The sequence below is a fragment of the Choloepus didactylus genome, chromosome 12 (genome assembly GCF_015220235.1).
Source record: "Choloepus didactylus isolate mChoDid1 chromosome 12, mChoDid1.pri, whole genome shotgun sequence".
NCBI classification, from domain to species: Eukaryota; Metazoa; Chordata; class Mammalia; order Pilosa; family Megalonychidae; genus Choloepus; species Choloepus didactylus.
Window position 1 is genome coordinate 21371893 of NC_051318.1, and position 17829 is coordinate 21389721.

At 34.1% G+C, this 17829-nt stretch overlaps 1 protein-coding gene across 1 annotated transcript in view; it reads right to left on the reverse strand.

The window, feature by feature from the left end:
• The window catches only part of CUL4A (cullin 4A), a 67973-nt gene that overhangs the window by 7855 nt on the left and 42289 nt on the right, over positions 1-17829 (reverse strand). Inside the window, 8 exon segments of the mRNA XM_037800126.1 lie at positions 55-160; positions 4030-4143; positions 14983-15090; positions 15510-15595; positions 15721-15804; positions 15807-15830; positions 16556-16586; positions 16588-16661. Of these exon segments, the coding sequence (XP_037656054.1) occupies positions 55-160; positions 4030-4143; positions 14983-15090; positions 15510-15595; positions 15721-15804; positions 15807-15830; positions 16556-16586; positions 16588-16661 (627 nt within the window).

The window sequence follows — 17829 nt, forward strand, 5'->3', positions numbered from 1 at the left end:
TATTTTAAAAATGACACTTGAAAACTACAAATTCATAAAAAAGATTCTTCTTACCTATACCAGTAGCCATTTTTATTTCTTCAAAACTGAATTCATCTCCTTCGTTAAACATGAGAAGCACTAATGTTTGAAAAAGAGACACCTGAAACTCCTTCTTTCCCTTAAAAAAAAAATTATTAATAATTACTTTTGGAACTGTGTTTATATGATCTTTGAAAAATTATAAGAAGCTTCCTATTGCTTTCTAAATTTTTGTAGGGGAGTAAAAAAATCACTAACAGTAACTAAACAAGAAGAAATTAAAGTTATTTATTAAATAGGTATTATACTCAAAAATTCTTCTCCCCAAATATTTTTAAATAGTAAAAAAGCTAATTAGTAAATACTACTGAATAAGAAAGGTGTTATTATTTGATGTCAGATACATTTGCTAAAACATATTCAATAGCTGCCTTAAATTTTATTTTTATTCTACTGGGGTGTCAACAGAAATATCACTGAGAAGTCAAAGAACAGAATATGAAAAGGCACAGTGAAAATATGTAAGGAAGTGAAAGCCGGCAAAACATTCTTATCAAAATCTTTATTAAATGAATGAATAACAAAAAAGTACATAAACTGTAAAATCTTTCAGCCCAACTTCCCTTTATGTGTACCAGTAATATGCACTACTAATACAAATTCAGCCTTATATATCATGCCATTTCCTCATTCTATTCAGAAATTCCCCATTGTAGAGATTTGCCATTTATAGTCAGAAAAACATGCATCAAATTAAATACATGTGAAAATGCTAACTAGTTTTGTTTTTTAATTTACTAATTTCTTCTGAAAGGGAAACTGACTATATGGAGAAAAGATGCTGTGATAAATGCAGCCCTGTAAGATCACTTCATCTGCATCCCAACCTAACTCATAATCCAATGGTACAGTGGTAATAGCTTCCCTTTTTTTGTTATATTTCTTTCTCTGTGTATGGAGAGACCTGCAATCATTGGAGGTGGTACAGACTATGCCAAGATTAAGTTCTAAAGTCGCAAAGTAAAGCAAAAATTGAGGAAAACTGGAATTAACTTTCACAATACTTTAAGGTAGAATGTATGTGGTTTTATATAATTAATCCCGTGCAATAATATACATACAATAAAATAAATAAGCATAATTTAAATCACAATGTATAGATAAGTATATCTATGCAAAATAGGAATTTTATAATTTTTAGCTTAGTTTATTAACTGAATCTTATTTACTACTTTTAAGTTAAATAAGAATATGACAGGATTCAAGTGTATACTGTTTTGTGACATGTTTCTTTCATTTATGCATTTCCCCGCTCTGGGTTCCAAATTATCACTCTTAATAGCACTGCAATGAATATTCTTATTTATTTATCTGTGAAAATGTCTCTTTAAGATAAATTCCTAGAATTGGAACTACTGAGACAGAGCATGGGATTTTAAGGGTTTTGAGATGTATCACCAAAATGTCCTTCATAAAGCTCATACCAGTATTTAATTCCTCCAGCATGAACAAGAGTTACTGTTCCTCTTACGTTTCAGCCTTTATCAATTTGGTAGTCAAAAAGTAGCATCTTACAGTTTAATTTGCACCCTTATGATTAAGCACAGAAACTGAATACATTTTCATGGACACTGAGTTTGTAGGTTTGCCTTTATGAGCTGCTTCACATCCTTTGCTCTTTTTTCAATTAGGTAAATATTTTCTATTGGTTGATTTTTTAATGATTTTTATTGTTTGGAATAGTAACCATTAACTGTTATGAATGCTGTAAATATATTTTACCAACTTGTTTGCCTTTTAATTAATTTTAGGATTGAAGTAGCAAAGTTTAATTTCTAAGGAGCTGATTTACTTTTGAAAACAATAAAAGGAAGATATTCAAGCTAGAAGGAAATACTTGAAACTGTTGAACTACAACTCAGTAGCCTTGATTTTTGAAGATGATTGTTCCATTTGCTAATGCTGCCAGAATGCAAAATACCAGAAATGGATTGGCTTTTATAAAGGGGGTTTATTTGGTTACACAGTTACAGTCTGAAGGCCATGAAGTGTTCAAGGTGATGCGTCTTCGATAGGATACCTTCACTGAAGGATGGCCACTGGAGTCAGGAAAACTTCTGTTAGCTTGGAAGGCATGTGGCCGGCATCCGCTTGCTCCCAGGTTGCGTTTCAAAATGGAGTTCTCCAAAATGTTGCTCTTGGGGTGTTTTGTCCTCTCTTAGCTGCAGCCCCTCTTCAAAATGTCACTCTGAGTTGCTCTCCAAAATGTCACTCATAGCCGCTGTGTCTGGGCCTGTGTGGCTCTTTTTAAAGTACTCCAGTGATCCAATAAAGATCTACCCTGAATGGGTGGGGCAACACCTCCATAGAAAGAATCCAATGAAAGGTCTTGCCCAGTTGATTGAATCACATCTCCATGGAAACACTGAACCAATGGGTTCCAAACTAATCAACACCCATATGTCTGCCCCAACAAGACTGCATCAAAGATAATGGCATTTTGGGGGATATATCCAAACTCGCACAATGATTGTATAATTACATAACTTACATGGTGTGACTGTGAAAACCCTGTGGCTCATACTCCCTTTATCCAGTTTATGGACAGATGGGTATAAAAATGGGAACAAAAATTAAATGAATAATAGGGAGGATGGGATGTTTTGGGTATTCTTCTTTATTTGCATTTTTGTTCTTATTTTTTTTTTGGAGTAATGAAAATGTTCAAATATTGATTTTGGTGATGAATGCACAATTATATGATTGTACACTGAGAATGACTGCAGGATATGTGAATATCTCTCAATAAAACTGAAGTGAAAAAAAAAAAAAAAACTGAAGAGCTTGGATTAAAAAAAAAAAGTGGGGGGGGGAAGGTATTCATACACATTTCCCCAATACCTCTGGACAGTGTACACCCTCCACTCCCCCGCCAAACAAAAAAAAGCTTCTAATTCCCAATCCACACCTGAAATTTGCTTCAGGTAAACAATACAGTCCATCCAAAGTGTACAATCAATGGTTCTTGGTATAACCACAGAGTTTTGCTTTCCCTATCAGTGCCAGTTTGGATAGATCACGTCCCCCCAAAAGTCATGTTCTTTTAATGCAGTCTTGTGGGGGCAGATTTATTAATCTTTTGATTAGGGTGGAACCTTTTGATTCCCCTTTGATTGAGTGTTTCCATGGAGATGTGACTCACCCAACTGTGGGTGATACTTTCGATTAGATATTTCCTTGGAAGTGTGGCCCTACTCACTCAGGGTGAATCTTGATTAGTTCACTGTAGTATTTAAGAGAGAAGCTAAGAGTCAACACAGACCCAGATGCTTGCTGATGCTTGGAGACGCAGACAGAAGGATGTTTGGAGATGTAAGCTAAGAGATGAAGCCCAGGGTTTGACCTGGAGAAGCTAAGAGAGGATCCCCAGATGCTTAGAGAGAAACAACTTGGGAAAAAGAAGCAAGGACGCACAGGAGCTGTGAGAGAGGAGCTAAGACAAAAGCCCAGAGACATTTTGGAGAAAGCCATTTTGAAACACAACCCGGGAGCAAAGGACCAGCAGATGTCAGCCACATGCCTTTCCAGCCAACAGAGGTATTCCGGACGTCATCGGCCTTTCTCCAGAGAAGGTAACCTCTTGGTGATGCCTTAGTTTGGACACTATGACCTTAGGACTATAAATTTATAACCAAATAAACCCCCTTTATAAAAGCCAGTCCATTTCTGGGATTTTGTATAATGGCAGCTTTATCAAACCGGAACACTATCACAATCAATTTGAGAACATTTTCATTGCTAAAAAAAAAAAAAAAATCCCATACCCCTTATACCCCTCTATTATTGTTGCTTAGCTTTGGTATAGTACCTTTGACACAACTGATGAAAAAATATTACAATATTACTATTAACTATAGTCCTTAGTTTGCGTAAATTATATTTTTCCCATATACCAACCTATTATTAACACCTTATATTTATAGAAAATAAATGAAACAAAGATCTTACTTCCTTAAACTCAGCTTTTAAAACGGCATGTCCCAAGGTTGTTTGCCACTGAAGTTTTCGACCACTGTGCTTTCCAAGATAAAATGTTTTAAATACCTCCTGAAGTTTAATCATCTGTCAAGCATAAAAAAAAAAAACAAAAAAACAAAAAACAAATCTAATTATGCTAAACACCATTAATGTAAAGGACCACATACTGTTCAATTTACAAAACTTTTTTTTACATTTTTCCATAGCTGAACTAAAAGATCAGTTCTATATTTGACATTTATGTTTCTGGATTCTATTACCTTTTAAAATGTCCACCATTCTAGGACATTGGGATTGGGATTTTCCATCACACATGGAATAATGCTTGAATTTTTGCTTAACAGTGAAGACAGGCTGTATTCTGCAGTATCCACACCTGGGCTCCCTATGGTCAGTGGCATATATAATGAAGATTGTTAGCTAGCAAAATTAGAGATACCGTTCTTAGTTACAGACCATGTCTGCAGGTTCAACTATAGCCTGCTTAGGTCAGTTTAAGCTTTCATTGGATGATCTCATTTAGTGAAGCCAGAAATTTTCAATTATGCTTGACTTCTCCATCTTTCTTCTCCTGCCCACAAAAAGGCATCAAGTCTTTCCTATTCTACCTATTTAAATATTTTGTCAATGACACCATCAACTAAAAGGCTTATCATTATTTTATGCACCATTAAGAAAATAATGTTATCAATGCACCCTAAAATCAGAGACGTAAAAATGTGAAAAAAATGGGTCTCAATGAATTTGGTAAATCTCTTTTAAATCTGTCCCTGCCCCTTCTCTTCTGGCCATCACCATCATACACAAGCTTCTCATCTACTCTGGACACAAGTCCAGCTATTATTCTCTCTCTGCTTTTTCATACCAAATGCATCGAAAAACTGTGCACATCCCAGTTTCAATTCATTTCCAGTTCACTCTTTGCAAAAGAAAAAGATTATGTATTTATTAAATGTAGGTTGATGACAGGTTTCTTTTCTTTTAAAATACAGTAATTTTAAAAAGCCTATCAAATATATGTACAGAGTTTAAAAATCGAATGGTACAATAATTTCTAACAAAAAAGAACAATCATTAACACTACTTCTCTTCGCCCTCCCCACTGCTTCCCAGTCCTGTCCTTGAGCGATAACTACTTGTAATTCTTTAAGCTGTTTTTCCTGTATTAAACTGCAAATCTCTTAATACCATGCCTATTTTCCCAGCATGTCAGGTTTAAGCATTATCCTCATTAGGACTGACTTCATTCACACTCTGCCCCCCAAATAAAACAACTTTTGAAGTTATTGCTCTTCTAATTTCAGTGTACTTTGAGAAATCAGAGGCTAGTCTAATTGTTGGCTGCTTATAACTGACCTATTCCCACTTCCAAACGTTCTTGGCTCTTCTTTTTATCTTCAGTGTTTTGAATGCCTTCTTTTCAGGCATTTTTCATTCAATCCTGAAAACTGGGTTATTTTCTCATGTTACTTCTTTGAAAATCCCCTCCCTTTCAATTTTTCCCCTATTTTCTACTTCCGGGACACTGGTTCATTGAATGTTGGAATGGTTAAATGGATCAATTCTCCGCCCCCTCCCATTTTCCTTGTCTCTGTGTTCCCCTTAGGGCAAGACAGTATAATAGTTAAAAAATAGTGTGGACTCTGAGCCCAGACTACCGGGGTCCAAATATCACTCTGTTATTGTTTAGCTTGTGACCTTGGTCAAACACTTTTTTGGGATTCCATTTCCTAATCTTAAAATGGGAATAATATTAATACCCACTTATTTGCATTGTTTTGAACATTAAATATAAAGCACTTAGAATAACAGACTTGCCATAGAAAGTACTGTGCTAGCAGTTTTATTACTACTTCCTAGGGGACTTTCTTTTACCTTCTAAATTTTCTACTGAAATTTATTTTTATTGCTGTTATAGCATTACATTCCCAGACTAATTTCTTTATCTATGAATGTTCCTACCCCTTTATCATCCCCTGGTATCCTACTCTAATTTTATGGACGAAATATCTTCTCCTATCTTTCTGACATTGTCTTGTGTATAATTTTTCTTTTGCATTACAACCATTTCCTCTAATTTCCTTTTGCTATTGATTTTTCTTTTTTTTTTTTTTTTTTTAACATTTCCTTCACTCTTGAGAATTCATTCATATTTGGTTTCTACCTGCACCCAAATTGCTGCTGCAGAGGTCACCAATGTCTTCTGTATTCACCTTCCTTTCTGGCATCTGTGACACTTATTTCTTGGATTTCTCAATCTCTATTCCTTTGGAGTCTGTTTTTTTTTTTTTTTGTCTTCCCATTCATCCATATAGGTTGGCACTCCCCAGGGTTCTGTATTCCTCCCTGTACTTTTCTTATTCTACACATTCTCCCAGGGCAATAAAATCATTTCCACGTTGTCTTTGGATGGCCTCCCAAAGTTCTTGGAATAAAGAGCAAGCAGAATGAAGGAAAAAACCCACAATATTTCAATAGACACAATTTGACAAAATTCAGCACCTTTTCCTCATAAAAACATGCAGAAAACTAGGAAGAGAAGAGAACTTTCTCAACATGATAAACACCACTTATGAAAAATCCATAGCTAACATCATATTCACTAGTGAAAGATGAAGGTTCTCCCCCAAGATCAGGAACAAGACAAGGAAGTTCACTCTCACCACTGCTATTCAATAGTCTACTAGAAGTTCTAGCCAGAGCAATTAAGTAAGAAAAGAAATAAAAGGTATGTAAATTGGAAAGGAAGAAGTAAAACTTCTTGGCATAATCTGATACACAGAACATTCAGAGGAATCCACAAGAAAACTATTAGAGCTAATAAATGAGCTCAGGATAGTGTCAGGGTACCAAATCAATACATGAAAATCAATTGTGTTTCTAGACACTAGTAACGAATAATCTGAAGAGGAAATTAAGAAAACAATTCCATTAACAAAAGCATCTAAAAAATTAAATAACTAGGAATAATTTAGACTAAGGAAATAAAAGACTTGTACACTGAAAACTACAAAACACTGCTAAAACACATTTAGAAAAACCTAAATAAATGCAAGATATACCATGTTCATGGAGTGGAAGAGTTAATACTGTTAAGATGTCAATGTTACCCAAAGCTATCTAGAGACTGAATGAAATTCCTATCAAAATTCAAGCTAAATATTTATAGCAGCATTATTCACAAAAGAAAAGACCAAAGTGTCCATCAACAGATGAATGGATAAACAAAATGTGGTATATACATACAATGGAATACTATTCAGCTGTAAAAAGGAATGAATTTCTGATGCATGCTGCAACATCGATGAACCTAGAAGACATCATGTTGAGTTAAATAAGGCAGACATAAAAACACAAATGTTATATGATTTAGCTTGTATGAAATATCTAGAAGAAGCAAACTTTGTAGAAACACATGGTGGTTTATAGGTTACCAGGGGTAGGGGGCAGGGTGGGAAGACAGAGTGCTAGCATAATGGATGAGGAGATTCTGTAGAGGTGATGAAAAAGGAGGGTAACGGATGTTGGTGGTGGTAGCACAACATTGTGAATATAATTAATATCACTGAATTGTGCCTTCTTAAGAAAGGAATTTCGTGCTTTAAGTTGGTTACTACAATAAAAAATTTAAAAAAAATTCAGCAGCCTGTTTTGCAGAAATGGGAAAACTGACCCTTAAATTCATATGAAACTGCAAGGAGCCCCAACAGACAAAACAATTTAAAAAAGAATACAGCTGGAGGATTCAAGCGTCTTGATTTCAAATTGTAGCACAACGTTACAGTAATCAAAATGGTATGGTACTAGCATAAAGACAGACAAATAGACTAATAGAACAGAACTGAAAGTGCCCATATAGACTCATACATCTATGGCCAACTGATTTTCAACAAGAGTACCAAGTACATGCAATGGGGAAAAACAGTGTCTTCAACACATTGTGCTGAGAAAACTGGGTATCTACATACAAAAATCAACTCAAGGACCTAAATATAAGAGCTAAAACTGTAAAACTTGTGGAAGACAATGGGCAAATCTTCATGATCTGGAATTTGGCAATAGATTCTTAGATATGACACCAAAAGCCCAAGTAACAAAAGAAATGGGATAAACTTGACTTCTTCAAAATTAAAACCTTTTGTACATCAAAGGAAATAATCAAGAAAGGGAAAAGACAATCTACAAAATGGGAGAAAATAGTTGTAAACCATATTTTGGATAAGGGCTTAATATCCAGGATATATCAATAACTTTTACAATGCAAACCAAGAAGAAAACCCAGTTTAAAAATGGGCAAAGGACTTGAACAGACATCTCTTAAAAGAAGATATACAAATAGCCAATAAATAGATGAAGCAATGCTGAGCATCATTAGCCATTAGGGAAATGCAACTCAAAACCACAAGGAGATATCACTTTATACTCACAAGGATAGTTATTATTAAATAAAATAGAAAATAACAAGTGTTAGAGAAGATGTAGAAAATTGCAACTCTAGAGCATTTTTGGTGGGAAAATAAAATGTGCAGCCACTGTGTAAAGTAATAATGGCATTTCCTCAAAAAGTTAAATGTAGAATTACCATATGACCTGGCAATTCCACTAATAGGTATATATCCAAATAAAGTGACAACAGGGTCTCAAACAGATACTTGTAAACCAATGTTCATAACAGCATTATTCACAACAGCGAAAAGGTAGAAACAACCCAAGTATCCATTGACAGATGAATGGACAAACAAAATGTGGTGTATACAGTCAATGGACTATTATTTGACCATAAGAAAGAATGAAGTTCTGAGACATGCTGCAATGAAGTTTGCAATCTTAAAAACATGCTCAGTGAAATAAGCAAGACACATAAATATTGTATGATATAATTTAAAAGAGATAACTAGAAATTGCAAACTTGTAGAGACAGAAAATAGGTTAATGGTCATTAGAGGATGTTTGGGGGAGAGGGGAAGGAGGGATGTTTTGGAGTAAAAAAAAAAAAAGAGTGAGGACCTTTTTCTTCTGGAACTTCTGACCTCACTGGCCTGTTCTGTTCCTCTCTGACCCCAGCTCTCTGTAGTCTAATCTTTCATTTTATTGAATGGACCTTCTCATTCTCACCTCAGGTTTCTACATATGTTGTTCCCACTACCAGACCCAGCAACCCACCTTGCTAACAATTTGGAGTGAATTAACACTGTACAAGTAGCTGTTAGAATTTGTTATTTCTGAACTGTATTCCTACAATTATCTCTTAAATGGTATTCTCTTATTTTCAATTCATTTTTCAAAACTCAATATAACTGCTTTCCTAAATCATGGAGCTAATCATCATAAGATAGCTTATTATTCTGTTTCATAGTTCTGTTGAACAAAATAATCCAATTTGCATAAGTTTAGGTCTATGTATCAGGATAATCCACAGCTACATATAATGTGGCAACTTTCTTGTTTTGTTCTCCAACTTTTAGTTATGGAATTTCTCAAACATACAGAAGCAGAAAGAGTAGCACAGTCACTCTTATGTACCCAACACCTAAATTCAATAGCATCAGATCCCAGGTATTATATCATTTCATTTGTAAATATTTCAGTATGTATCTCCAAAAGATAAGAACTCTTTTAAAAATACATATCCACTACATCATTATCACACCTAAAAAAATTAATTCAATAATGTGATCAACCTCTTTATGTATCACTTTCTTTTGTTCCCAAAGAAATATTTCCTTGGGGTTAATTCCTAAGAGTGGGATTAATAATAATAATAATAATAACAACAGAAATATCAAGTATTATTTGAGTGCTAACCATGGGCTAGCTACTATTCCAGGTCTTTTATATATATTAACTCCTATAGCCCTAACAACTCTGATGTTGATTCAAAAGATGTAAACATTTTCCTACTTACACCTTATGTTTCCAAGTTGTTTTCTGAAAGGGTTGTTTCAGCTTTGCATGTGTTTGGGTGTGCTGACTGCACCCTAGCCAGCATCTGACAGTATCATTTTATTAAGAAAACACTTTTGAAAGACTCAAAAAAGTAATTTTGAGGCAACTGGGAACATATGACTATGGATATAAATATGAATATTATTGCATATAAATGCACCCAAACCAAAACACTTTTGAGAGTGAAAGGAGACACCATTAATAATTACACTCAGATTATTAGGGTAAAGCAGGTATATATTTGGGAAACTGGGATATATTGTGCTATTAAGAAATTGTTTACATTTTAGGGCATTATGGTTATGATAATGAACAAAAAGAAAAGGAAGTCAAGAGGAAGGATACCTATGAGATTTATTTACAAGACTGAAGATTCTGTTTTGGACAAAACATATCAAAACCCACTTTTGATGTTCCCCATTCCCTATAGACAGAAGTAAAAATTCCTTAATGTACCATTCAAGAACTACCTTAGACAGTAATCTATCTTTTTAGGCTCACTTTATATTTCTTCATCTTCCTATGTTTCAAACAATAAAGTATATATTCTTTAGGAAACATTTACTTGAGCACCTAATTTCCCAGATACTGTTGAACGAATCAGTGTTAATATTCTGAATCCCTGCCTTTAAGGTGCTCTCAATCTACTGAGATACATAAGGTTTTTAATATATAATTAAAATACAGAATAGCAGGAAAGACATTCTGTGTTCATGGACTAGAAGACTTCATATGGGTAAGATGGCAATATTCCTCAAAGTGATATACAGGTTCAAAACAATCCCTATCAAAATCCCAATGACCATCTCTGCAGAAGTGAAAAAGCTTATCTTAAAATTCATATGCAATTTGCAAGGGACCCCAAATGGCCAAAATAATCCCGAAAAAAGAACCAAATTAGAGGACTCATACTTCCTGACTGTAAAACTTAATAGGAAGTTACAGTAATCAAAATGGTGTGGTACTGGCATAAATTGGAATAGAATTGAGAGTCCAGATGTAAACCCATACATCCATAGCTGTGCCGGTTTGGATGTATTATGTCCCCCAAAACGCCATGTTCTTTGATGCAATCTTGTGGGGGCAGATGCATTAGTGCTGATTAAGTTGGAACATTTGGATTAGGTTGTTTCCATGGAGATGGGACCCACCCAAATGTAGGTGATAACTGATTAGATAATTTCCATGGAGGTGTGGCCCCATCCATTCAGAGTGGGCCTTGAATAGTTTACTAGAGCCCTATTTAAGAGCTCAGACAGAAGGAGCTTGCTGTTGCAACTTACAGACATTTTGAAGACAGCTGTTGAAAGCAGAGTATTGCTGATGCTTTGGAGGTACTAGCCCTGAGTTTGCCCCAAGAGACTGATACAGAGATGTTTTGGAGAATGCCATTTTGAAATGCAAACTGGGAGTAAGCAGACGCCAGCCACGAGCCTTCCCAGCTAACAGAGGTTTTCCGGATGCCAATAGCCTTTCTCCAGTGAAGGTACCCTATTGTTGATGCCCTACCTTGGACACTTTATGGCCTTAAGACTGTAACTGTGTAACCAAATAAACCCCCTTTATAAAAGCCAACTCATATGTGGTGTTTTGCAAATAGCAGCCTTAGCAACTGGAACAATAGTCAATTGATAAAAATTGTCACAAAGGTGCCAAGACCATTCAATGGAGAAAGCAGAGTTTTTTCAACAAATGATCCTGGATGATTGGATAGCCAACCGCTAAAGAATGAAGTTACATCTTAACCTCACACCATAGCAAAAATGAACTCAAAATGGATAGAAGACCTAAATGTAAAAACGAAACCTATAAAGCTCTTAGAAGAAAATAAAGGGGTAAATCTTCATGACCTTGTATTTAGCAAAGGATTCTTACATATGACATCAAAAGCACAAACAACTAAGGAAAAAAATAGGTAAACGGGATTTCATCAAAATTTAAAACTTTTGTGCATCAGGGGACAGTATCAAGGAAGTGAAAAGACAATGCAGAGAATGGAGAAAATAGCTGCAAATCATATACCTGATAAAACTTGTTATCTAAAATAAAAAAGGAATTCTTACAACTCAATAACAAAAAGACTACCCAAATAAAAAATGGGCAAAGGACTTAGCAGACAACTCTCCAAAGAAGAAATACAAATAACCAATAAACACATGAGAAGATGCTCAACATCATTAGTTACCAGGGAAATGAAAATCAAAGCCGTGAGATACCACTTCACACCAACAAAGATGGCTATTCCAAAGAAGTAGATAATAAAAAGTATTGTTGAGGATATGCAGAAATTGGAACACATAACATGCTGCTGGGAATGTGAAATGGTGCAGCTGCTTTAGGAAACAATCTGGCAGATCCTCAATAAGTTAAACATAGAACTACCATATAATCTAGCAATTCCACTCCTAGGTACAGATCCAAAAGAACTGAAACAGGTGTTCAAACAAAGAACTGTACAGAAATGTTCATAGCAGCATTAATATTTACAATAGCCAAAAGGTGGAAATGACCCAAGTGTCCATCAACAGATGACTGATAAATAAAATGTGGTATATACATACCATGGAATATTATACAGCCATAAAAAGGAATGAAGTTCTGAGACATGCTACAATAAGGATGAACCCTGAAAATATAATGCTCAGTGAAGCAAGTCAGACACAAAAGGACAGATATTGTATGATTCCACATATTTGAGGTGTCTAGAATAAGCAAATTCATAGCAAGTAGATTAGAAGTTATCAGGGACTGGGGAGGTGGTGGAATGGGGAATTATTGTTCAATGGGTATGAACATTGCTTAGGATGACAAAAAACTTCTGGAAACAGTGATGACAGTTACAGATCTTTGTAAATGTACTTAATGCCACTGAACTGTACACTTAAAAATGGTTAAAATGGTAAACTATATGCTATGTGTATTTTTACCACATTTAGAAAAAAAATAAAGAATCTGAGTTTACATGATAAAAATAGAGAGCAATAAGTAAATAAACAGGGTAGAAGGAAAAGCTCTTCCTTAGAGTATAATGCCAACCACTAAATACGGAAAGAATGAAGGAGTCAGAAGCAACAAAGTCACCATTTTGCAACCGTCAAGCATGATGAGGGAGGAATATAACGTTTACACAGCTAAAAAAAAAAAATCTCTTTACAAATTAGTTAATTGTTAAGGAAAAATACTAACAATACAGCAGTAGAACTAATACCTTAACCAAAAGATCATATTTAATATCAATAGGGACAAATGAATATTATGTCCCTCTTTACCTGATACCCTGAGAAGGATACATCTCTTTCATACAGTATTATGGCTGGGTATGGATAATCTGAATCTAATCATGAAGGATCATCAAACAAATTCAAAATGAGGGGCAATCTGTATTTTTAAAATATGCCAGTATCATGCAAGAAAAGGCTGAGCAGCTGTTCCAGATTAAAGGAGACTAAAGACATTTCAACTAAATACATTATGTGATCCTGGACTGGATCTTGAACCCGATAAAAATAAAGCTACAGAGGACATTACTAATACAACCAACAAAACTGGAATGTGGACTATATACTGGATAACAATATTGCATTGATATTAATAACCTGAATTTGACAACTGTACTAGTTATGGTCTTAGGAAGTACTAAGGTATTAAAGGTAAAGGGGCATGAAGCAGCCTTCTCAAAATAGTTCAGGAAAAAAAAATATAGAGAAAAAATATGATAAAAAACGTGGCAAAATACTAAAAAATGGGTAATACTTGTGAATTCTTAGAATTATTCTTGCAAATTTTCTGCTAAGTTTGAATTATTTCAAAAGAAAAAGTTAAAAAATGTGCAGTACGTTAAGTGCTATGACAGAGTCGAGCACAGGGTGGAATGGGCACTCAGATTTACGCACTTAACCCAAAATGAAGTGGGGTAAGGAAATAGGAAGGGTTTTCAGGTAAAGGTGACTAATAAGTCTTAAATCTTAACTAGTAGGAGCAAGTCAAGTTGCTAGGAATAGGATACCTGGACAAGGAAATTCCATTTAGAGGGGAAAACACAGAGGCATGAAAGAATTAGATAAACGGAGGGGTTTGGGAATTGCAAGCAGTTCAACTGACCAGTAGGGTCGGAAACAAAAGACAATACATTGTCTTAGCTATTAAAAGAACAGGATTTCATGAGAGGGAGTAGCCAATGTCAGGTGTGAGACAGGTCTTCTAAGAACCCAGCCTTGTCATTTCTGATTCAGGCTCTGCATTTTCACAACTACATGCCTTTCTTTGCTCTTCCTGCTCCCCTAATTAGAAGGCTCTGATCCTTTTCTGCCTATGAAGGTATCACTCGTCAGGCTGAAGTGTCACTTTTTCCATGAAGCCTTCCCTGATTCCAAATTGTAATCAAACTTTTTTACTCTTATAGCACTTTATCCTTCTGTTGAAGCCCTTTCACACCTTACCCTATAGTATAATTGATAGTGCAATTGCCTGTTTTCCCTGCTTAATTTTTAAGTTCATTGAGCACAAGATTCTATCTCATATCTGTGAATCTCCCATGGTAACTATATTCATGGCTGACAATAAAAGGCCCTAAATAATGCCATTCACAAGCTTCAGTATTGTCTATAACGGAAGGAAACAATACTCACATATGCAGAACTCTCAACCTATAAGCAAATAAATATAATGTTTGTGTTGATGACTGAGAATCTGATGACCTGTTAATAGTTAGCAAGCTAAAATCGAGTTCAGTCAAAAGGAGCCAAAGAAAGACTGTGATAGAAGATACTCTGAAATTTTGCTTTTCAGAGACTATGCCAAGATTATTTTGGAGTATTGATTTTTAGTGGTGTGATTTTAAAAAACTCTAAATATACTCCCTGAAAGATAACATGTTTGTGCATGGTATGGGTATAACATAAGATGGGAACTGTCTAAAACTATTTTGGCAGCACCAGTATTAAAAATAAAGAACAAAATTTTCTTTACAACACTTACTTCTGGAGTTAAATGTACTTCCATAGGTGTGTATGTTGGCCAGTATCCCATTGTAAGTATATTTACTGTTAGATCGATAGATCCTGGATCACTTTGATTCTGCATATACTAAAACAAATGAAGAAATCCAAGATAAAATAATTATTTTAGAAAATCATCAAAAATTCATTTATAAAAAGATATAATTTTGAATTAAAGTTTAATATTTGTTAGCATTTAATTTAGTCCTTTGAATATATTTTACTTAAGATGTATATATAGCCAAATAATTTGTTCCAGAGTCACCTGAAATAGGTTTTTCTTCCTTTGTTATGCCACCACCAATATAACATACTCAAATAAACGAAATTTTTCTTATGCATTTTTAGGGATTCCTTTTCTTTTTCATTTTGAATTTATGTTATTTCAATATGTAAAACATTAATAACGTAATTTCTAAGAATGAAGTTTTTTATGTCACATAATTTAAAGTGGGATAATTTAAAAAACAACCAAAGAACCTGTTTTACTTGAAAAACAAAATTCACCTGCTTAAAATGAACCATGATGTCTTTTGAAAGTTCCATGTCCTTGAACATGCCTTCCAGTTTGCTGGTGAACGCAGCACCACATTCTGTTACAAAAGTAAAGTTGTTAAAAAAATAAATAAATAAATAAATCACCAGAAGCAACATTTACAATTACAATAAATTCTCAAAATTAAAGGTAGGAAAAAATCCCAGGTTTACATAAGCTTACCATGTTTTAGTTTTGACAACATAGACTTTTCAGCATCTACTGAGGCACTTTTTCCAACAAGAAGTCTTTTTGCCAAGTCTTTTTATAAAATGCTTCAAAAACATCTTTACCTATTTATAATCAATAAGAATAACAAAAGACATTGGATAGTTAGTATGAAAATGCTACAATTCAACTGCTAGAAAACCCAAATTAGTGTTAATTGCTGATGTAAACCAAGCTTAATGATAGTGAAATTGCTGTTAAACTTCCACAAAGAATACTTTCAATTTAATCAGTGGCTGCTATCACTCTACTTCCTGTATTGATATGAAAATGAAAAACATTTCTGTCAACTTACCTCATGAAAAAATAGGGCCCAAATATATTTTATATAGCATTTTCTGAGTGCCAACTTTTTAAAATGCAATTTTATTGAAATACATTCACATACCATACAATTATCCAAGTAGACAATTGTTCACAGTATCATTATATAGTTGTACATTCATACCTTAATTCACAATTTTTGGAACATTTTCATTACTCCAAAAAATAAAAATAAGAATAAAAATAAAAGTAAAAAAGGACACTCCAAAACATCCCATACCCTACCTCCGCCCATTATTCGTTTACTTTTTATCCCCATTTTTCTACTCATCTGTTCACACACTGGATAAAAGGAGTGTGAGACACAAGGTTTTCACAAACACATGGTCACACAATATAAGTTCTACAGTTATATGATTGTCTTCAAGGATCAAGAATACTGGATTGCAGTTCAACAGTTTCAGGTATTTCCTTCTAGCTATTCTGAGTGCCGAATTTTAATAAAAATAATTAAAAAATTTCTTACCATGAATAAACCTGAATATTATCATGATTTTGGTCAAGGATTCTTTCTAGTTCTTCATCAGTTGCTTCTTTATTACCCGCTCTTAACTTTGAATCAACATGCTTTGCTGTGAGAATAAGAGTTTAAATTATTTGAAAAATAAGCATTCATTATATAATACATTTTCTAAATTAGAAAAAGAATATCTTTAATTTCTATAAGATAACTGACCAGAAACACTCTGGAATCTTTCCAAAATGACATTATCATATGACAAAAAAGGCAAAATCTTATTTTTAAATATAATTGCTTCCAAATCATGTAAGAATAAATACTTTCTAAAACTTCAACAAAGCCAGGGACTGATTTTTTTTAACATGAGCTTAAATATCTTTTCTAATCTTAGATTAAAAGAATTTATTAAGTAATTAAATGCTTGGGTTTTCATCATACAAATTATTGTTCCTGATACTGGAATGCTCTGTCTTCAAATTGTGTTATAATAAAATTGGACCAGATTTTCTCAGAGAGAAAGAATTTCTCTTGGGGCTTCAAGTGGGTTAAAACCAAGGTGACAATGTCTTATCCCTGAATGTAGATTGACAGTAATTCTACTTACAGATTCTTGTTTCTGAGTCGACACAAACCAACTAAGAGGAGTGGCTTAAGGAGGGGAGAATAAAAATATCTACATAATTATACAACCTAAGACCCACAGAAGCCCAAGTTCATAAAAGCGAAACATTAGGCTTCTTTAGAGAAACCATACAGTCAATAAAGTGATCCAAAAGCCAACTGAAATACCTTGTGGATTTCTTTTATTGTTGATTTTTAGTTTTTTTCCTTTTTAAGCTTTTCATTATGGAAATTCTGAACCTATGCAAAAGCTGACAATTGTATAATGAACTCTACATTTCCATCATACATTTTCAACAATACATTTTCAACAGTAATCAACATAAGGCCTATCTTGTACCACACTTATATACCTCTCTTTGCCCTTGTACTCTGGTAAAACTCTATGAATGCTGAAGTATATTTTAAAACTATCACGAAATATGTGAATAAAGTGTTTTCACTTTGTTTTCTTATGGATCTATGAATTTTCTAGGACACTTGTTTCCCTTCAAGTAGTTAAAAATTAGTTTCTCTGCCCAATAAAAATAAGCCATCTTTTAGATCTCATCCAATTTTATCCTCATTTAATACTGATTAGCAGACACAAAGATGGTAATTAAGTATATCTCATGTGAATGAAGTATATCTCATGTTAAATATTATCCAGAGACAGGTAA